This window comes from Gossypium raimondii, chromosome 5 (genome assembly GCF_025698545.1).
Source record: "Gossypium raimondii isolate GPD5lz chromosome 5, ASM2569854v1, whole genome shotgun sequence".
NCBI lineage: Eukaryota > Viridiplantae > Streptophyta > Magnoliopsida > Malvales > Malvaceae > Gossypium > Gossypium raimondii.
Window position 1 is genome coordinate 17,559,111 of NC_068569.1, and position 21,385 is coordinate 17,580,495.

A 21,385-nucleotide genomic window follows, 5' to 3' on the forward strand; every position below is an offset into this window, starting at 1 on the left:
CAAATGTGACTATTCTTAGTTGATTTTCTTCATTTAATTTTATATTATTATAATCTATATTAAATCACATGTACATATCGTTAAAATCATCCATAACTTAAAAAGGTAAACAAATAATAAATCTACATTTTATAACATTTCATACAACACAAAGACGCTTTAACAAAAATATTTCGACAAAGTAGTATATCACATCATCATATAGGAAAAGTATCATATAGTAGAGTTACGCATTAAGTCTAAAATATAAATATAAAAATACATTAAATATCATAAATTAGTTTTACAAATAAAATCCAAAATACTATAACAAAACTTTCAAAGATAAAATGAGCATAACCATATCACATTAATAACCCTAAGGACTTTGTGATGGAGGTGGTAGTTGAAAATGTTGAAAATTATATGAAGATATTGCTAGCAAAGATGAAAAATGTGCATTAATTGTAACACCCCTTATCCGAGACCGTTGCCGGAGTCGAGCACGAGGCATTATCTAACTTAACTTGCTAGTTCGGAGCATAAAAATTTTCTTTTAAAATTAATTCACTCACGTTCATTCAATATGTCCCTAAAAAGGAATCTCGAGACCCTAAATCATGCAATAGAAACAGTTCGGGTCCAAATTGGGAATATTAATAATTTTTCGAATACTAAAATAAATCAAAACAAGTCATTTCACTATTCATAATAAAATTGTCCGCCTGCGCAACAGTCACTAATTTAATTATAACTCAAGTTACGAAACTCAAAATTTAGATCCATAAATTTTCTCTGAAACTAGACTCATATATGTTCTTAACATAAAATTTTCAGAATTTTTGGTTTAGCCAATTAGTACAGTTTATTCCTTAAAATCTCCCCTGTTTCATTGTTCGACAGCTCTAACCCCTCTTCACTAAAAATTAATTATCTCATTGTACAGAATTCTGATAACATTATAGTTTGTTTTATTGAAAATAGACTCACTAAGGAATCTATACATGTAAATTATAACTTCCAATTATTTCTGTACAATTTTTAATGATTTTCTAAAGTCAGAATAGGGGATTTCAAAAACTATTCTGAGACTGTCTCACTAAAATTCAAATATCTAAAAATATGCAACTCTTTTTCTTACTCTATTTCTTTCATGTGAAAATAGACTCATTCAGCTTTAATTTCATATCTCACTCAGCTTCTAATTCAATTTCCACCATTTTTGGTGATTTTTCGAAATCATGTCAATGCTGCTGTCCAAAAATTGTTTTAGTGGAAAATGTTGATAACTAAGTTTATAACACCTTCACTTTTTTTCAATTAAATCCTATACATGCCATATAAACCTTAAGATGCACAATAAAATTTACCGAAGTAATCTGGATAGGTGCCCTGATGTGTTGATCCGATCCACCGATTTCACATCAATCTACAAAGAACATTAATCACACAGGAGTAAGCTTATGTAAGCTTAGTAAGTTCATAGGCATAGAAAATAATTCTTACCGAACATCTTATAACAATTATACAATATATAATTTCACTAATTCTTCCTTTTCTTAATCAATTTAGGAAACGGTTACGGAATTGAGTACTTCGTTTTTTAAAATGTCATAGTATAACTATGGTCTTGCACATAATCACATATCACACACCGAAGCCATAGCCCAGTCATGGTCTTACATGGAAGCATATATCACACCGATGCCATATCTCGAATATGGTCTTATACAAAAATCACATATCACATATTGCCATGGTCCAACCATGGTCTTTTCCGTCAATGTGTATGAGTCACTGGACGAAAGTACTCAATCCAATGTTCCACTAAATTAGAACTTTTATTCAAACATTTATATTTTCACAATTATCTCAGTTTAATAACATTTGTAATGCCCAATTTTTGCCCGGGCCCGTACATGAATAAACATAAAAAAATAATAATAAAACAATAAAGCCTAAATTAGACCAAATAAACCCAAAAATAAAATACAGCCCAGTCCCATGTAGCCCAATACCTAGCCTAAAACACAAAACAAAATCAGAAACCCTAGCAGTTAGCAGCATCTCAGCCGCCACACACAAGAATCAGGCCTCTCCACGCACGAACGCACAGCAGCCTCGCACAACGCACGTCTTCCACGTACCTGCAGCAAACCACGAGCCACGAACAGTAGAGATAGGAGGAAATATAGCAAAAATTAAAGAGATTTTGATTTTTATTATTCTTCTCTAGGATTCGGATATAAAACCGATTGAGGCATTTGTAAATGGGGGGTTACACGGATTAAGAGAAGACAAGAAATTGAGAGGGAAAGGGTTACGAAAATTGTATCAAAAAACGTTTAAAAAACAACACAGAGAATCCAATAGTAAATTGGAGAGGTGATTTTCTCTTTGGGTTTTTTTCCATTTTTTTCCTTTTGATTTACTGTTTTGTGCATAAAACGAAAAGGAAAAGAAAAGGAAGGAGAATACTTGAGTGCGTTGAGAGGCTCTCGCGTTGATTCCGACTGCCCTTCGTGGCGGATTCTCAGCGGGGAAGGGAGGTTTGCTGGCGGCGCGCCGCTAGGGTTAAAACCCTAGCAGAGGAATTTCTTTGTTATTTTAAAAAGCAATAATTTAAATTTTTTTCTAAAAAATATTGACTTAAATAATATTGTTAAATGGCGCCGTTTGGATCAGGGGTTTACAGCGCCAAAATGGCGTCATTTCATGATGACCCGATGACCCAACCCATATATTGCTAGATCCGGGTGCCTTGGCTTCCAATGGGTTATTTTCGCGCGCGATCCCTCCGTCTTTCCAGCGTTTTGCAATCCAATCCTTTTATTTATTTTATTTCTTTTAAATTTAATCTCTTATTTTATTTTTGTTCCATTTTAATCCATATTAAAGCATTGCATTTTGGGGATTGGGATTAATTTCTCTTTGGGTCCTCCTCCTGTTGCGCGCGTTTTGATTTGGTCCCTTTTCGCGTTTTCTATTTTTGAATTCAGCCTTTAAATTCTGTTTATTAGCAATTTAATCCTTAATTTTTCATTTTAGGTTTTTTTTTATTTTTTTATTTTAATATTATTAATCTTGTTATATTGCATTATTATTATTATTATTATTATTATTATTATTATTATTATTATTATTATTATTATTATTATTATTTCTATACATATACACACGCATATTCTTTATAGTATATATGTGTATATATTTTAAGCTTTTGTAAAGATATACATGTACATATTATATATATGTATATTTTATTTTTTCATAATTTTGTATACATTTCATAATACATATACACATACATATTTATCTTTTACATGTTATATTTTTACCATACAAGTATACATACATTCTCCATAAAATATATATGTACTTTTTTTAAATTATTATAAATATACTTTTTGCATTTTTTATATACATATATATACACGTATTTTAATACATACATATACATATTTTCACAATTTACTTATATATGTCATACTTTTTATTTTATTTTATTTTTATTTTTATTTTATATATATACATATATAATTCATATTAAAGTATTTGTTTCATACTGTATATTAACATTCCATCACATTTTTAAGGAAACAATATATTTGGTTTCATTAAAGCATTAAAACCATTTTGTTCAAAGGCTTTCAAGATAACGCAATATTCGGTATTTGGGATCTTCGAGAGGATTGAGCCCTAACGTATTGGGTTCCAATTTTCCTCGTTAAACCTAAATAATCGAGAATATTCTTTATTTAAAACACATAAATAAAAAATCATTTTCGAGAATTCAACATGTTGTGTCCTAACGCATTGGGTATGACATATTGTTTTCTCAAGATGAAGATTTTCCTAAAAAATGAAGGCAATATTCAATGTTTGGGATTCTGAGAAATTGTACCCTAATGTATTGGGTCTCGATTTCTTTGTCTGACTTAAACAATTGGATATCCTTTTAAATTTCATCGCTTGATTTTTTTTTGGACAGGCTCATTCTTGAGGATATGAAATATCATGCCCTAACGCATTGGGTGTGACATTTTATTTTCCCTAAATAAGGGGGTTTTAACATATAATTTGATTTATACAAGTTTTTAAATACAAGGATCGTATTTTAAAATCTTTTCAAACTTTTAACACTAAGACATTAAACAATCGATTCGATACTAATTTTGGGCGTTACGAGGGTGCTAACCCTTCCTCGTGCGTAACTGACTCCCGAACCTGCTTTCTCAAATTTCGCAGACCAAAATCGTTTTTAAGGTGAGCCGATCACACCTCAATAAAGGATCGGTGGCGACTCCCATTTTCATTTTTGAAAGTCGATCCTCATTCGTTTTCAAATAAAAAATGGTTTCGGCAACATTCATATAAAATAACATACCATAGCATTCATAAAATTTCAAAGTATAATACAACATTTCCTACCAACCACAATCTCTAACAATGAAATTACTCAATTGAGCTCAATATCAAATATCAACTTATATTCCAACATTTAGCTTCAATTACACTTACAAATACTTGTCAAATTAAGGACTGTCTTATGGATTTGAGCACATCGTTTGCCTGGTGCCACAATTTGCTTGAATATTTTACAATGCTATAACTCAGTATGGTTTCTTTCACTAAAACACCATACCTACTTTTCACAACTCAGTATGGTTTTCTTCACTGAAACACCATACCTACTTTTCACAACTCAATATGGCTTTCTTCACTGAAACACCATACCTACTTTTCACAATTTTCCATGGATTCACCATGGGCTTATTCGTCAATTCATCACTGATTATAGAACGTCTGTACTCAATCCTGCGTATCCCTTAATTTAAAATAACAATCTCATTTTTTTTCTCATTTTTACCATAATCATAATCCAACAACAATATACGAATTGATACAATATGTAATGGCCCAAATTTGAGGTTATCGGAACAGTGGTTTCGGGACCACAAATCCGATGAGAAAAATTTTATTTTTCTTATATTTTTTATGGTCTACAATTTCACAAAATGATTTCGTGAAAATTTCGTTCAAAAATTTCGACGTTTGGGCACTCAATTTAGTCAAAAGGACTAAATTGTAAAAAGTGCAAAAGTTGAGTTCTACATGTTAGAGGTGTCCAATTGTTATGAAACTTTAAATTGGAGGTCCTTATATGGTAATTATACCATTGGTAACTTGGTAGACAAAAATGGACATGAGATAAGTGAAATAGAAAATTTTTAAGTTAGGGGCAATTTGGTAATCTAGTAATTAAAATGAATTAAAAGGGAAAAAGATGGCAAAAATCATCATCTTCTTCATTAGGACGAAATCAGCAAGGGGGGAAGCCATATTTAGTGTTTTCAAGCTTCCAAGCTCCATAGTAAGTGATCCCAAGTCCCGCTTTTAATGTTTTTACGTTTTGGAGTCCAAGAGCTTAATTTAGCTTATTCTAGCAATAAATTAACCTAGGGTTTATATTTGGAAAAATACCCATAGGTGAAAAGTGTTTATTTTGATGTTTTATGATAGAATATGAAGCTAGAAATTATGTTAAACAACTTTTGCTAAGCGATTTTAAGTGAAAACGAGGAAAAGCGACATAATCGGTAAAATACCTAATGTTCATAAGTACATGTTAGAGTGGGAATTTGATGTTGCCATAGAAGGGAAAAATGTTCAGAATGTTATACAGCATAAGAATAAGAGATGAAGTTTAATTTCCGAGCCTTGGGGCAAAAATGTAATTATGTAAAGTTTAGGGCAAAATTGTAATTTTGAAAAGTTAGAGTCGAGGGCTGTTTTGATGAATGTGATTATTAAATAAGTTAAATTTACTATTTTAGATCAAGAAGTACTGAAACTCGAGGTTAGACAAAGGGAAGAATAAAGTTGAAGACTAAGTTGGTGAATTTGGCTATAATTGGTACCGAGGTAAGTTTACGGTAAATAAATGCAATATTTCAATATTTATTATCAATGCTGTTATTTTCCAGCAACTATGAATTTATTTTATGAATTTATTTGATGATGATCTAAGCATGAAATGATAGAGAATTAAAATTAAAAGTCCGTTGATACATAAGGATGGTATCGGATACGAATGTCATGACATTTGGGTAAAGAGATCCCATGTAAGACCATGTCCGGGACATGGCATTGGCATCCTTAAGATCATGAGAGGTCCTCAGAAGACCATGTGCGGGACATGGCATGGGCACCGAGAGGTCCCATGTAAGACCATGTCTGGACATGGCGTTATAACCGAGATGAGATGTCCCTATAAGACCATGTCGGGACATGGCATGGGCACCAACATGAGAACATCCCATGTAAGACCATGTCTGGACATGGCTTTGGCATGTTATTATCGAAGAGACCCGAGTATCCTTATTATTCCAATGTAGCTCAACGGGCTTGTAAACGAATCATGTTCATGAAAGTTCGGTTTAAAGCATAAATGGCAAGCTCGTAAGTTGTAAGACTTAAGAACTTATTATACTATCAATTGATGTTCAACGATGCAGCAAGAGTTGAGTAAGTTATGCACACAAGTATTCTAAGTAAACAAGTAAGAGAACTAGTATGAGATTAACTAAAGAGTAAACTAGAGATATAGACATTTGAGTTTAATTATTTAAGTTAAATATTGTTATTTATTTGCTAGTAAACTTACTAAGATTTATGCTTACTTCTTTTATTTCTCTTTCTCTTATAGTATTACAAAGCTACTTCAAGGATCCTAAAGAAGTCGGAGATCGTCCACACTATCAACCACAACTGCTCGGTATTTTATATCGAAACACGTTTGAGTTATGGCATGTATAGGGATTTAGTTATTTTGAATGTTTGTGATTATGATTTTGCTAAAGAATGGTGTGTAAGTATTTGATGATGTATGGTTATTAAAATGGTTAAGTATGAAGGTATTTGTTGTTATAAGAGTCTAGGTGATAAATTATGTATGGAAATCATGAAAGGATGAAATTTTGCAAAGAAACAGAATTCAGGCAGCAACAGTGACGTGACTTTGAAAAATCACCCAAGATAGTATAAAATTAATTAGAGGGTGAATAATATATGGAATTAAATATTGTTGAGTCTATTTTCATGGAAAAATAACGGTGTAGCGAAAGGAATTTTATATTTTAAGATATGTGAATTTTCGTGAGACAGGGTCAGAACAGTTTTTGGTATCCCCTGTTTTGAGTTTAGAAAATCATTAAAAATTGTACAAAAATGGTTATGAGTTATAGTTTATATGTATAGATTTCTCATTGAGTCTATTTTCTGTAGAAACAAGTAAGAACTTCATATGAAAATCCTACAGTGAGAAAACTTATTTTTAGTGACTAGAGGTCAGGGCAGTCAGGTGGTGAAACAGGGGAGACTTTAACTAATAAACTGTACTAATTGGCTGAACCAAAAATTCTAAAAATTTTGTGGTGAGTAGATATATGAGTCTAGTTTCAGGGAAAATTTACGGAATTAAATTTCGAGTTCTGTAGCTCAAGTTATAATTAATTTAGTAACTGCTGCGCGATTGGACAGATTTGCTGCGAATAATGAAATAAATTTTCAAACCTAGTTTTTATGCTCCGAATTGGTAAGATAAGCTAAGTAATGCCTCGTGCTCGACTCTGGAAACGGTCTCGGGTAAGGGGTGTTACACAATATATCATTCCCACATTAACAATTAATCATAAAAATTCATTCGTATGAACTTACCTGGGCCAATTTGTAGGATTTGTAAAAGTTCAGAGACTATTTTGATGCTTTCTCTTTTCCGCATTTATCTTCAAATTCCCGATCTATAATATAAAATTTTCCATTCATTAGCATATAACTCAATACTAATTCACTTCACAATTTATGCCCTTCAATTTTTGAAATTACACTTTTACCCCAAAACTTACAATTTTTACAATCTAGTCCCTACTCAATTAACACTTTAATTGAACTAATTTTTCCTCGACTAACACTTGATCTAATAATGTTAGGCTATTATGCAGCCTTTGATATTCAAAATTTCAGTACAAAACCCCAATTCCTAGCTTTTTTCACAATTAAGTCCTAAAATCATTTTCTACTAAAATCACTTAATAAAATCATAATATAATAAAATTAAAGCTTCAAATCTATGATAATTCATCATAAAATTCCAGTACTCACTAATGGTAACTTTCAAAATCATTCATAGAATCAAAAGCAAATGCATTCAAAAATTGGACTTACTTGTAAAAGTCACAAAACATGAAAAATTACAAAGAAAAAGCAAGAATTGAACTTACATGATGAAAAATATGAAAAAAAGCTTTAAAACTCTCTCCTATGGCGTTTTGGCTGAATAAAAATGATGATATCTCTAGATTTTTCAATTTTGTCTTTATTTTATATGTTTAATTTGTGAAATTTCCAAATTTGCCCTTATTTCTCCTTATTTTCTTGCCCAAACCGTCCAGCCCATATACTTTTGGCCTAATTGCCTTTTAAATCCCTCCTTATTAGTCACTTAAACTATTTAATCACAATTTAACAAATTTTGTACTATTTTCAATTTAATCCTTTTTAATTAATTGACTATCCAAATGTTAAAATTTTCTAACGAAACTTTTATACTAACTCAATGACACTCCATACATATTTATAAAAATATTTATGACTCGACTTATAAATTCGAGGTCTCGATACCTCGTTTTAGACCCAATTTACCAATTAAATTCTTTTTAAATCACAAAATTCACTAAATCACAGAATTCACTAATTCAAAAATTCTTCTAAATTCACACTTGACCCATAATTATTAATTTATTAAAATTTCAAGTTTACTTGTCGGATTTCGTGATCCCAAATTATTGTTTTTGATACCACTAAAAATTGGACTGTTACATTAATAGTTTGTTCTTCATACTTTCATCGAAACTACCAAGTTTTAATATTTGGATTTAAATTTAGAAACATCTTTCATTTTATCAAAGACTAGGAATATTTTGGTGGCAAAAAAATACTTTTTTTTAAGTTTCATCTTCCAAAAGTGTAATGCATCCATTTATATCTGAAATAGTATTGAGAATGAGGAAAACTATTTCATACACAAACTTGCTTTCAATAGCCATACTCTTACATAGCTTCTCAACTTGAGTAGTTAATGTCTTTCTTATTAATATTCTAATTTAATTTGATTTATATATTGCAATTTGTGTTATGTAATACATTGCAATAACTATGATAGTTATCGTCAGTAAATTTTTTACTAACATAAAATACGAGTTTTGTGTTAGTACATAAAATATTATATAGATTGTGAGAAATTATGTATTCAAATAATATATGTTGTAATTTGTATTACACAATACATTACAAGATATGTAATAAATAGTGTAATGTGATAATTTTGTGTAAGAACAATTTTTTGTTATTATAGAAAATATTATTAAGGTTGTAAGAAACCGTGTAATCGAGTAATATACATTGTTAATTTTATTACAAAATACAATACAACATATGTAATAAATAGTGCAGTAGGGTAAATTAATTTATATATTATGTAGGTAGTAAGAAATTGTGTAATTAAATTATATATGTTGTAATTCATGTTACACAATACATTAGAGGAAATAAAGGTGGTGCAACGGAGGTCAGTTCACCTAAAGAGGCCAAGAGTTGGAATAAGGACAAGAGGATAGGCCGGTCAAGAAGACAATTGTTCAGAGTAATTTTAGGGTGCTAAAAAATTGATCCATTCTTCATCGTTCCTCATGATATTTATAGGGAAGGTCCTCTTGTTCATTGATGTGAGGTGGCCGAATAAACATTCAATCTTGCTAAATGCGTAAAGGAAATTCATGGGGTATATCATGGGACCTTATCAATATGATGCCATTGTGCCTAAATGGACTACTTATTATATTAGGAGCATGTTCACACTAGGAGAGTGTTCATACTTAAGAGCGAGTGGGTGATTCCCTCTAGGAAGAACAAGTGGTCTAGGCGTTACTTTATATGTAGTCAATGCAGAGGTTAACAATGTATTTGATACAGACACGTGTCCGAGCAACGAAAGGGTATAATAATAATAAATAGTGTAATGGTTTTTATAAAACTATTAAGTAGAGTGTAAAAAAGTGTAAGTAAATAATAATAATAAACACGCTTGAAACTATGTCATCACGATTGTTGTAATATAACAATATCAATTGATCTAAAACACAATTCACATGATGTTCAATAATTTATATAATATTATATTATTTTTAATAATAAACCTTTAATTGTAGCTAAGGTTGTGTCGAACCTAACTGCAAAAAGGGTTATATCATATTTTGGGGCTTAAACTTGACAATTTTTCTTTCATTAGGACTTAAACTTGTTTTTTGGTCCAAGTTAGACCTTGAATTTGGAAATTATTATTACATTAGGACTTGAACTTTTTTTTTGGTCTAAGGGTGGGTTTGGAGGGGCGACGCGTTTACCTGCGGTTAGTGTAAAAACAACAATGGCGGTAAGATTAGATATTGTAGTGATATTGTAGCGTGGGACAAAAAGTAAGCTAAACGCAGCGCACCGTACCCCACCGCCCATCCAAAACCACCCTAAGTTAGGCCCTAAACTTGTCAAATGTTTCCACATTGGGACTTGAACTATTTTTATCCAAGTTAGCCCTTGAAAGCCTTAAAGTTCAAGCCTTAATGTGAGAATAATTGTTATGTTTAGGCCCCAAAATGAGAATATAGTTGCTAAGTTCAAGGTCTAACTTGGACCAAAAAAAGATTTAAAATCTAATGTGAGAAAATTTATCAAATTCAAATCCCAATATTGAAATAATTATCAAGTTTAAAACTTAATTGAAAAAAATTATCAAATTCAAACCTTAAATAATAATTGAACTATTTTAAAAAACATAGCGTAGAAATCCGGGAAGTTTATCCAATGCTAGTTAGTATCCAAGAAACTATCAAGTCAAATCAAACGACATCAGATGGAGCATCCAATGTAAATTTAGTTCTGTCTAAAAGTTTTATTGCCCGAGCGATTGACCGTTAATTTTGTGGCTCTAATTGATTTGCAATTTTCAACAGAAATAACGCATGGTTAAAAGCTTATTCAGATTAAAATATATTTATTTAAAGTATTTAAGCTATTTGTAGATTTAAAATTTGATAGATATTTATTTTTTTAATTTAAATTAAATTATTTTTTTCCGAATGTAATACCAATGATATAAATAATTGGATCGGAATTTGAAAAATAAAAAGATTAAAATTAAAATATATTTAAAAATTACAAAACAATGAAAAAAAGAGGAGTGAAGCAGAGATTTGGAAAAGCGAAGCAAGGCACGGAGACGTGAGCGTGACCCCTAATTATGTAGTGTCTGTCGACTCCAGTGGAGCAAAATCTGCCAATCCAGCGTCATTTTATTAGTACGACTAGTTATTTATATAATTGTAAATCCTGGTCACGTGCCTCTCTGACGGACACATGGCTCCCCTGTTTTAAAGTGAAGGGCAATGGGTATAAGCCACCACCAAATCCAGGCCCTACAACTTTCCCTTTACACCCACTTTCCTTGTATATTAAAATACCGTTCCTTTGCTGCATATATTGAAATTTTGTCAGCTAATCTAATCCAACCTAATCTTTTTCTTCCCTTCATTAATTAAAAGAGACTGGAGTTGAGTTTGTAAAGTATACTCCAATACTCTCATTCCTACCCCCACTTTGCACGCTTCATTTTTCTAACTTCTTTTCTTTATTGCTGGCTACTAATGAAAGCGGATTACAGCTATCATTCATAAAACAATTCTTCAGTACCCACCAAGCAATAGTAACGTGCAAGGACTTCTCTCCATTCCTCAACAACCAACCCTCCTCTACTTTCCTTTCCTTTTCATAAGCATTTGATGACAATTTTCACTACATAAAATAACATTTTCATATTTAGTTACAGCACATCAAGTCAGCTTCACGACAATCATATCTCACAAAAGCCAAACCCACACGGTTAAAAAAAAAAAAAAAAACAGAGCGTGGTAACTGGTAAATGGAAATCACCCCCTTGCTTTCCTTTTTCTTTCTATCTTACAGAGTTTTGGATTTGTTTGTTAGTGGTAAAACCGTAAAAAGGTAACTAAAAATACCTCTCGCGGAAACAAAAAAACACTTTTTCTTTTTGAAAAAAAAAAGGGAGGGAAAAATCTTGAATCAACCAAGTAATTCCTGGTGATGATTACAGAGCTCTTTTCTTAGACGTTGAGAGAAGAGCCTGCAAGCATCAATGCTCAGATCAACGGCAGCGGCTAATGCCACGTAAGCAGCTGCATCTTCCGTGCAGTTCACGTGCTGCACACTCACCTCCACGCGAGGTTTACTACACTTGCCTTCTCCTTCCACGCCAGCCGACATTACGAATCCTTGATGCACGGCAAACGGCCATAGCCCGTACCTGAAATCACCGCTACTCCTCGGACTACAAGCCGGCGACGTCGCACTCCTCGGCGTCACCCGTCCGTTGGAACCGCTTCGGCCACCTAAGTCAATCACAAACTTCCCTCCTTTACTTGAACTCAGCGTCGACTCGGCCAGGACAATGGCTGCCGCGCTCATATCAGGAATGAGTTCAAAACGGTAACCGAGTCCGTCAGAAGAGCCGCGTTCTCGCCAAGCCTCGAGACGGCCCCAGGGTTTCCAGGTACCACCTCCTGGACGGAGAATAAGCCATGAGCCGGGATTAGAACGACTGACTCGGCCCGATCCCGGTGAAGCCACGAAAGGAGTAACCATCGAAGCCGCGGCTACAGGTGAGCCGGATAAGTCGTGAACCGTTATGGACCAACCTTTACGTTCTTTTCCTAGCCTTTCCCTTTCACTTCCAAACGAGCTTAGCCATCTCCGAGAGCTACTTGGCTCTGACCGTAACGAACTGTCCGATTGTAACTGAAAAGTTAACTTCACAAGCAAAGAACAAACACTGCACAACTAACTAAACAGTAAAAAGTAACTAAAAAAATGAAAAAGAATTGAAGGACATAATCCTGCAAACTTTAATGTTGCTTTATCCTACTGTTTTGCATTCAAATTGAATAACTTCATAGAAAATACTGAGAATTAAATGACTAATTATAACTAACCCGGATCCTTGATTCCGGTCACCGGTGTTTCTGAAACTGAATTTGCAAGTGAAAACGGGTTGCCGGATATTTCCTCGGATCTGAAACACTTGAGGGCTACATTCCGGTTCGCCGTCGAACTGGAAAACAAATCTCGGGTCGGGTTCCGCTTTCACATTCAAGTGAAACCGAGCAGAGGAATCTTTTTTAGTTTCTTTCCCGACTGAAATCCAGCCATTGTGGAAAACACAAGCCTTGGATTCGGTTCCCGCCAGATCCAACGGTACCGAAACTTTTCCTAACAGACACCCTGAGTTAACACCGCAGGTACTGCCTCTCCGGCCGGTGTAGACAGCGATCTTGAGACAAGGCTTGGCGGAAAAGATCGATTTCTGAGCAAGTTTGTCGATATCAGCTTTGCTGAGGTGGAAAGTTGCGGCGAGGGTTTGTTGCTGGTTGTCGGGAAACTGATTCTCCCGTGGAAAGTAGGGAACAACGGCGGTTTGTAAAGGGAAATTCTTAAGCTTAATCTTACAAAAACACGGCGACAAAGAAGGATGAACGACGGACCGCGCTGGTTTAGACGCCACCGGAATTTTCAACGCTAGATTGCCGACGGTAAGTCGTACGAAAGGGCAAGGATCCATGGCTTTTTATTACTGGTTTTAGCACTCGCCCTTCCTTTTTAAGAAAAACCAGTCTTGCATATATAGCTAGCAATGAAGACAGGAATGCATGTTGCATGGGAAATCGTGTAATAAGCTAAACATTTGAGAGAATTGGGAGGTAGGAGGCAGGTTGGGGATCAGCGAGGAAAATGGCTGAGATTTAGACTAAAACATGATTTGAGTTGCAAAGGAAGAAGCTGACTACGGTATCTGATGTGGAATATTGAAGGGGGGGGGTGCAGCCGTTAAGATGGATCAGAATCTATTTTGCACTCACAGTCACGGACATGAAGGGTGGAAGAATTTTGCATGCTAGTCTGTGACTGTTGGCACGTGGGTCTGTGAAACACTCGTGACGTGAAGGTGCTAGCCTGAATGGGTTGGGTTGACCCAAAGGCCGAATGCTAACATTGAAGCCCAAAGCAAATTGAGATTTAGTCGATGTGAATTGTGATGTCATACATACTGTGCGTAAAAGGATAACGCACGTAATCCAAAAGCAAAGGTTCGGAGACGCCCATTTCGTTTCACTCTTTTTTTTTTGTGCCTAAAACCTACAGAACCGAAGGCAAAAGAAAGTGAACTAACCGAAGAAGAAAACCATGGGAATGCCGCTAGTTTCCATTGCTTCAGCTCCCAAAATCACCTTTGTTCCCAATTCCATCTCTCTACCTTCAATTAAGGTGCGTAATATTCCATCTTCGACAGCTTCCACCGGTGGGTTGTCGATAGAATGTTCGTCGAGGCCGCAGAAGAAGGCAACGAAGCATCATATGAAGACCAGGCCACGCAAGACGCAGCCATGGGACATAAGGAGGAAACCCACCGTTTACGCTCCTTTGCCTCCGCTGCCTCCTGATTGGGCCTTAGTTTCAAGCGTCGGAGAAAATGATGGCGCCGATGTTGCTGAGGTTGGTCTCGCTGGCTCTGCTCTACAGGCTCCTGCTTCAACTGGGTAGTTTTTTTTTTCACTGTTCATCGTTATGTTGGTTGTACCGTATTTGCTTCTCCAGTTTTTTTGAAATATGATTTAATTAAACTGAAAAATGTACTCTGATGAACATCTATGCATTTAAATCTGTCTTAGATTTCGAGGTGAATTTGCCTTTAATTTAATTTCAGTTTTTCTAAAAAATTAGGTAAACTACAAATATAGTCACTTATGTTTGAAATGTTATGTTTTAGTCACTTATGTTATTATTTTGTTACCAAGTGATCACTTTTCCGTTAAGTTTCGTTATCTCCCTAGTAATCCTATGTGGCAGTCCAGCTAGATTTTAAGTGCTAACTTGGATTTCTTAATGGGATGAGAATAGATTTTTAATTAAATAAATTTAATTAATTAAAAATTTTAAACCCTAAATCTTAGTTAAAAAATAGTTATCTCTCTCTTTTTTTTAGTTTTCTTTTTCAATTGACTAATAATAAAGTTATTATCATCAAAATTTTTTATTCACCTACAAAAACAAAAAAGGATTCAATTGAGGGTTCAAGTATGTCTTTTTCACCGACCTATGACTTAAAATCAAGCGGTTTTCGACAAATTTATGTGATAAGATGAACTGCAATGACTGCAGCATGTAAAAACCAAGCCAAAACCTGAAGAAGCAAAGGGTTGCCATTACACCATTTGAAGACTTTCCAAAGGAAAGTCCAGAGGCAATGGAACAGATCACCATAAGCATCAAGGTGAGTCCATAAACTCGTTTTCTGCCTAATTTATCACCAAGCCAACCAAAGAAAAATTGTCCAGCAAAAGTTCCGCAAAAGGCCACACCATTAACAACAGTTGCAATACAAGGAGGCAAAGTTCAGGCTTTTTAGAAAGTGCATCGAAGTAGTAAATACGACCGAGCAATTTTGTGATAAGAGAGATGCTAAAAAGGTCATAAGCGTCAGTGAAGAAACCCATTCCAGCAATCACAATTGCTGTGAAATGATACCATTGTGTCTTTGCTGCATCCAATGCATTAAGAACTCCAAGCTGGCTTGCCATTTCTATCTTTTTTTACCTGACCAGATCAAGTAGGAAATTAACAAAACATAGGAATTTTGAGTTTTCTTTGAATAAACAATCGCATGTCAAATAAAAATGGAAAAAGCTCCAAGTTAAACAAAAGCTGATTCAGCCATTAAAACAAACTGTTTTGGCTTTTCATTCTAAGATGTTGACTGGAACATCATTTTTTCACATGCTGCAGTCATTGCAATTCATCTTATTACATAAAGTTGTCGACAACCACTTGATTTTAAGTCTTAGAACATAAATTTGTCAGTGAAAAAAAAATACCTGGACCCTCTATTGAATCCTCTTTTGTTTTTATAAGTAAATAAAAAATTCTGATGATAATAACTTTCTTAGTTAACTGAAAAAGAAAACTAAAATAAAGGGGAAAATAAACGGTTTTTTAACTAAGATTTAGAGTTTAAAATTTTTAATTAATTAAATTTATTTAATTAAAATCTAATTAGACTGTCACGTAGGATTACCGTTAGAGAGATAATGAAACTTAACGGAATAGTGATCACTTCATAACAAAATAATAACATAAGTGACTAAAACGTAACATTTCAAACATAAGTGACTAAAATGTAACTTGAGACAAACAAAAGTAACTATTTTTGTAGTTTACCCAAAAAATTATACCAACGTTTCCAAGCTTATCTTCTTTCTATTCTTCAATAAGGATAATGCTAACAGTAAGACATTGCCAAGAGGATACCCTTTGTCTTGATAGTAGTTGAGATTCATCCATCTGTGAAATTTGATTGAAAATTTGGGTTATCAGTTTTGATTTAACATCTATAGTGTTTTGGGAATTGGGAATAAAAAATGAAGCACATATAAGTTCTACTTCAGACTACTCTACTGTCATAAAAAACAAAGAGATTGGAAAGAACAAAACAATGTGTATTTAATAAAAAGACGAAACATCAGATGATGTTATTGGCTGGTTGCAGAAAGAGCTCCACCCATCAACATGTTTACATGCAACAGCAAAAGGGTAAATACAAAGTAGAAGAAAAGAATTGAGCCACCACAAATCTGATTTCCAAAGAGCTGTTTACATCATTTAACACCTATGTAGTAGTAGGGGGGACAATCCTCTACCAGCTCCATGTAAACTACTTAACTTGGAGGCTTGACTTCTTTTGTGCTTTGATATGCACCCTCCACCAGCTCGATGCTATACAAAGGGGTAATGGAACAACCGCGAACACATCATATCTTGCATATGATTATTAACAACACCATCTGATGCTTTGGAGTGTCCTAGGCTTCCATTAAGTTTCTAGCTAGATCTTTTCTTGTATCGACTCTGCACAAGGCTCAAGAGGAAGTCTGTAAATATATGTTCATACCCCGGCATTTTCCCATACCCTGCAATATTTTCACCAACAATTCCAAGTCAGCTGCCTGCAAGGTGATTCAAACAAAGAACAACTATAATAGCAAGGGGCTTTTAAACCAGGTCTAAAAATGGCACTTGCCAGGAAAGTAATTTATGTCAATCACATAAAAATGATCTCTAGTTCCATGCTCCCGGATAATGTCTAGGTTAAATAGCCGAAGACCCTACATGTAACAAAAACTTCATATAAATATATCAAAATTATTCCAGAGATTGGTATAATATGTACGGAAGGAAATAATGGTCAAAATTTTGAAAGCTACCAGTCGCCACCTAAGCTCTTTGGCCAGTCTTTCAAGTAAAGGGCGAGGGGGAAGTTCTGCAATAGCATAAAAGAAAACGTTTAGGGCCTACAAAACCCACATGTTGCATGAAATTAACTGAAAAGCCACAATCAAATAAGGTTCCACCTTTTCTGGTTCAACCATGAAACCTTATTCAAACAAATTCCAAATACAACTACGTTGATCAAACATTCATGTTAAAGAAGGGCAACAAGCAAAATCACAAAAACAGCAAACAAGAAGAGGGTAATCTTGAATGGGGAAACATACCAGCCACACTAGGGTCCAAATCTGCATCATCTGCAGAAGCTGCAGCACAGGAAACCCGTGGAAACCGAAAAACACCCGTAACTTTAGAGAGTTCTCTTTTAGTTACATCAGGTAATGAGAAACGCCTGACCACTTTAATGGCTTCTCCAACAATATAAACCTTAAAGAGAACACCTCCTACAGATATTAGAAAAAAAAGCGGCACAGCAGTTAGGCATTGCTCAGCAAAGCTGGAAACACTATTATGAAGTCTAGAAAAATTGCAGTTGCATACCATGGTTAACAAACTCCTGAAGAACAAGTGGAGGTTCTAGTTTCTGGAGGGAGTACTGATCATAAGCAAGTGACAATTCATGTGACTTTGCACTTCCATCAGCAACCAATGGTTTTGCAACTGCAACAGATGAAAAAAAGTTTAAGTTTGATTAGAAAGAATTGAAGTGGAAACTAAAAGCAGAATAAGTAAATGAGATGAACCCTAAAAATAAATCACAAGATTGGGAAAAGCATTTTTATACGTTTTTTGGCTTACCTTACAGGTAACATACAGACAGCAGGAAACAGATTCTTAAACCTAAAACACAACCCATACAGTACAGAAGACTGTCTATCAACTTAAATACCCCTATAGGATGCTATTACGTGTACTAACACAGGTCAAAATGTGCATACCAAGGGGTAGTATCAACCCAGCTTTATCTACAGCATCAGCAATAGAAGATGCATCCTTTTTAATGACTAATTGCCTGGGAACACCAACTCTTCCTGCATGGCAAAATATTAATATCAACTTCCATCAGCATGAGAGTTCATTTGATAACCTTTCATCGAAAGTCAAAAAGCTGCGGGAAAGAGGAGGAAAAGGCTTAGGTTCTAATGTCAACAAATAGGACGGCACAAATTACCATAGGAGGTAGATAAATTCATGTCTGCAACGCATTGTAGCATCGATTGGCGATTGTGTAAATGTTGTATGGCATCAGGAGGATCTAGAACTGTGACTTCTGGATGTGTTTGTCTATAATCCTGTAGATATATGGTAAAGAATGTAAGATGGATTGGTCTCAACACAAATGTGTAAGTAGCAAACAAATAACCCTAGAGAGAGCAACCTTTTCAAAATTAACTTTTAATGAATGAAATGCCCATTATTGTCCAAAATCAAACACTTCATAATCCTTTGGCCAGTAAGAAAAGGCTTTACAATCTTCTTTCTTATTTTCTCCATTTATAATTTCTACCTAAGAATTCCATTCATTCTATTCAGAAGAAAAGCTTCTGAAAAAAGACGGAATATTTTTTAATGTATATCATCCACTCAGACATTTATACAAAATCACAATATCACAAGGCATATTTCTAATTTTTTTTCATTGGGCACTGTAATGAAAAACCAACCATCCTCATTGCAACATAAATTCATGCAGAAACTGAACCATTGAGACTTGAAAACAGCTCATACAGGGACAAGATATTTACGAAATCAGAGTCACAGGCCAGGAAGGATCCCCATTAAATAACCAAATCAACAGACCACCACAAAATAGGGAAACCTTTTAAGATTAAATGACATAAAACTTAAAGAGGCCATTCAAAACAATCTCAATGTATAAATTTTTTGCAGACAATTAAAATATATTGCATCATAGAACTTATTTAACATGAATGAGTTAGCAAAGCGCTAGAACTTTTACTAGTGCGTACGCCAACATTGCTAAAGAACTGGATTAAAACAGATTAGGAGGAAAAAAAAATTAGAACTTGGTATCCCATGAGTAATGAACGTATATTCTAGCAATAGATTCCAAGGAGTATGACTTAAGCAGCTGTTGCCTATATAAATCTATAATTATAAAATTCAAGAATTGTTCACCTTTAACACTTGTATTAATCTTAAAATTAAAAAAAAAAAAAAAAGGAAAAGAAAAGAAATATCCAAGTTCCAAAGAACAACTACTAGGAAATTTGAATGTAAGAATTTTCATCTTGCTGAGGTCATAAGTTTTTGCTGTCATGGTTTCTGAATTTTTGCAAATAAGTGAATCCTTATGCCAGCCACTTCCTCAAGCATGATATAACAAACATAGAGGTACACACGACCCTACACTTACTAGGTTTGAATCAGGACAGAAAGGGGTCATAGTTATGCACAGGACAAAAGAAGCCATTCAAAACAAAGAAAAAGTTTGTTTCACAGGTAATGCTAAGGAAAACCTGAAAAATCAGCTAGATTGCCATGGAAGTAGAAACATCCTCACTTGCTGGAATCTTAAGGCCTCGACCTCAATTATCAAGTCAGGTTTCATGAGGAAGGAAAGAGCAAGAAGTCTGCAAATTATGTCAGCCACTAATGAGATTTAAACAACAATTTTCTGACACCAGTCTCTGGGTTATTCGGTTCCTCACATGTACAACACATCAAAACCACAACATAATATATCAAACAGAAGTGGATTCACATTCAAATCATTCCACAACATCCATCACTTAAAAAGTAAACAAAAATGATAGGTTCTAGAATTTGGACCAACCTCAAGAATCTGGCGCCATTCTTTTCCTGTCAACTGCATCAGATACAAAAATGGGTCATGTTGAGTATGCATCGCTTCATAATAAAATTTAAGAACAGGTAAATGAAAGACAGTTAAAACATATACAGAGAAATATCTACTAACCTTGTGCAATACAATATCAAAAGGACCCTGGTCTGAGAGAGGTCTATTTTGATCAATTGCAACAAATAATATCCCCTTATTCCTGCACCATTTTCAACATTTTACTCTGTTACTAACATGAAAGAAAGGAACAAAACAGCAACAGCAACAGACCCTTTATGCTAACCTCAAAAGACAAGCTTTTTCTCTTATCAGGGTACACAACTTGAACAAATTTAAAAAAGCAAAACGGAAAAAGAACTCATATTTTAATATTAGAAGCAAATCATGGTCCAGGTACTGAAAAGAAAAGAAACTTGCCACAGATCCATGTAGTAAGTAATGATAAATATCTCCACTTATTAATTCGAAATAAATTGAGGAAATGACAAATTATAATCACCAAAATAAACGAGGGTCACAAAAAATAAAAATATCAAAAAACTTTGGCTTATTGGAGTTCAAGTGTTTGATGTAATGTCGTTCACATAAATTATTTCATTCCGCACAACCAAAACGACAACGACGTCAAATGGGACGATATTCTCAATTTTGGGATCACAAACATTAGATTCCAAAACGATCAACCGAACCCCCCCCAAAAAAAAAGACCCAAGATTCACCTGGCTAAACCTTCGAACTTTGGTTGTAAAAAGCTCTTGATTTTCTTAGAGGTAAGGGCATAACCGACAACGACAAACTTTTGCTGCTGTTGTTGTTGTTGTAAAGCTCCGATGGAACATTGCGACATCGTTTTGGGTTCCTCCTCTTCGTCGTAGTTGTCGCAATGAGAGAACTCTTCCTCCAGCCTCATCTTCCGAGTAAAATCAGGCTATAATTAAAAGCGAAAATGCGTGTAGAAAACCAAAGATCCGCGATATTTCAGAGAGTCAGTTAAGCTATTAAACAAAAACCAAATAAAACAGCGAAAGGGCGAATGAACAAAAAAACGTTTTAATATATAAAGAAAAAAAAAGGGTGGGAGGAGGAGAGGAAGAGAAGAGGGTTTGGAGATGG

General features: G+C 34.2%; 3 protein-coding genes across 6 annotated transcripts; 1 reads left to right on the top strand and 2 right to left on the bottom strand.

Annotated features, from left to right (window-relative positions):
• Positions 1 to 12,003: 12,003 nt before the first annotated feature.
• On the bottom strand, positions 12,004 to 14,058 carry LOC105769389 (uncharacterized). The gene is made up of 2 exons (XM_012589991.2): positions 13,101 to 14,058; positions 12,004 to 12,892 (listed from the first exon to the last, which is right to left on the bottom strand). Exons 1-2 carry the CDS (start codon positions 13,724 to 13,726, stop codon positions 12,175 to 12,177), a joined length of 1,344 nt encoding a protein of 447 aa, XP_012445445.1. The 5' UTR covers positions 13,727 to 14,058; the 3' UTR covers positions 12,004 to 12,174.
• Positions 14,059 to 14,208: 150 nt separating this feature from the next.
• Positions 14,209 to 14,847, top strand: LOC105769391 (50S ribosomal protein 6, chloroplastic). Its single transcript, XM_012589998.2, has one exon. The coding sequence runs from the start codon at positions 14,350 to 14,352 to the stop codon at positions 14,704 to 14,706; it is 357 nt and encodes a 118-aa protein (XP_012445452.1). The 5' UTR covers positions 14,209 to 14,349; the 3' UTR covers positions 14,707 to 14,847.
• Positions 14,848 to 16,637: 1,790 nt separating this feature from the next.
• Positions 16,638 to 21,376, bottom strand: LOC105769390 (inositol-tetrakisphosphate 1-kinase 3). 4 transcript variants are annotated; one of them, XM_052631180.1, is made up of 11 exons: positions 20,992 to 21,016; positions 20,390 to 20,471; positions 20,246 to 20,278; positions 19,929 to 20,042; positions 18,620 to 18,740; positions 18,387 to 18,479; positions 17,989 to 18,108; positions 17,715 to 17,891; positions 17,424 to 17,479; positions 17,240 to 17,324; positions 16,638 to 17,129 (listed from the first exon to the last, which is right to left on the bottom strand). In XM_052631180.1, the coding sequence occupies exons 5-11, from the start codon at positions 18,660 to 18,662 to the stop codon at positions 17,041 to 17,043; spliced, it is 663 nt and encodes a 220-aa protein (XP_052487140.1). In that variant the 5' UTR covers positions 18,663 to 18,740; positions 19,929 to 20,042; positions 20,246 to 20,278; positions 20,390 to 20,471; positions 20,992 to 21,016; the 3' UTR covers positions 16,638 to 17,040. The 4 variants fall into 4 exon arrangements, with proteins under 4 accessions (XP_052487140.1, XP_012445448.1, XP_012445446.1 ...); XM_012589994.2 differs by lacking the exon at positions 20,992 to 21,016 and adding an exon at positions 20,556 to 20,577; XM_012589992.2 differs by lacking the exon at positions 19,929 to 20,042 and having other exon boundaries at positions 20,992 to 21,376.
• Between the last annotated feature and the right edge of the window lie 9 nt (positions 21,377 to 21,385).

Excerpts from the sequence above, each read along its gene's own strand:
- LOC105769391 (XM_012589998.2), top strand. The coding sequence starts at position 14,350 with ATGGGAATGCCGCTAGTTTCCATTGCTTCAGCTCCCAAAATCACCTTT.
- LOC105769389 (XM_012589991.2), bottom strand. The coding sequence starts at position 13,726 with ATGGATCCTTGCCCTTTCGTACGACTTACCGTCGGCAATCTAGCGTTG. Across the intron at positions 12,893-13,100 it reads GACCGGAATCAAGGATCCGG|TTCGTTACGGTCAGAGCCAA; the intron begins GTTAGTTATAAT and ends ACAATCGGACAG.
- LOC105769390 (XM_012589992.2), bottom strand. The coding sequence starts at position 21,182 with ATGAGGCTGGAGGAAGAGTTCTCTCATTGCGACAACTACGACGAAGAG. Across the intron at positions 17,480-17,714 it reads TTTGGACCCTAGTGTGGCTG|AACTTCCCCCTCGCCCTTTA; the intron begins GTATGTTTCCCC and ends ATGCTATTGCAG. Across the intron at positions 17,130-17,239 it reads TGACATAAATTACTTTCCTG|GGTATGGGAAAATGCCGGGG; the intron begins GCAAGTGCCATT and ends AAAATATTGCAG.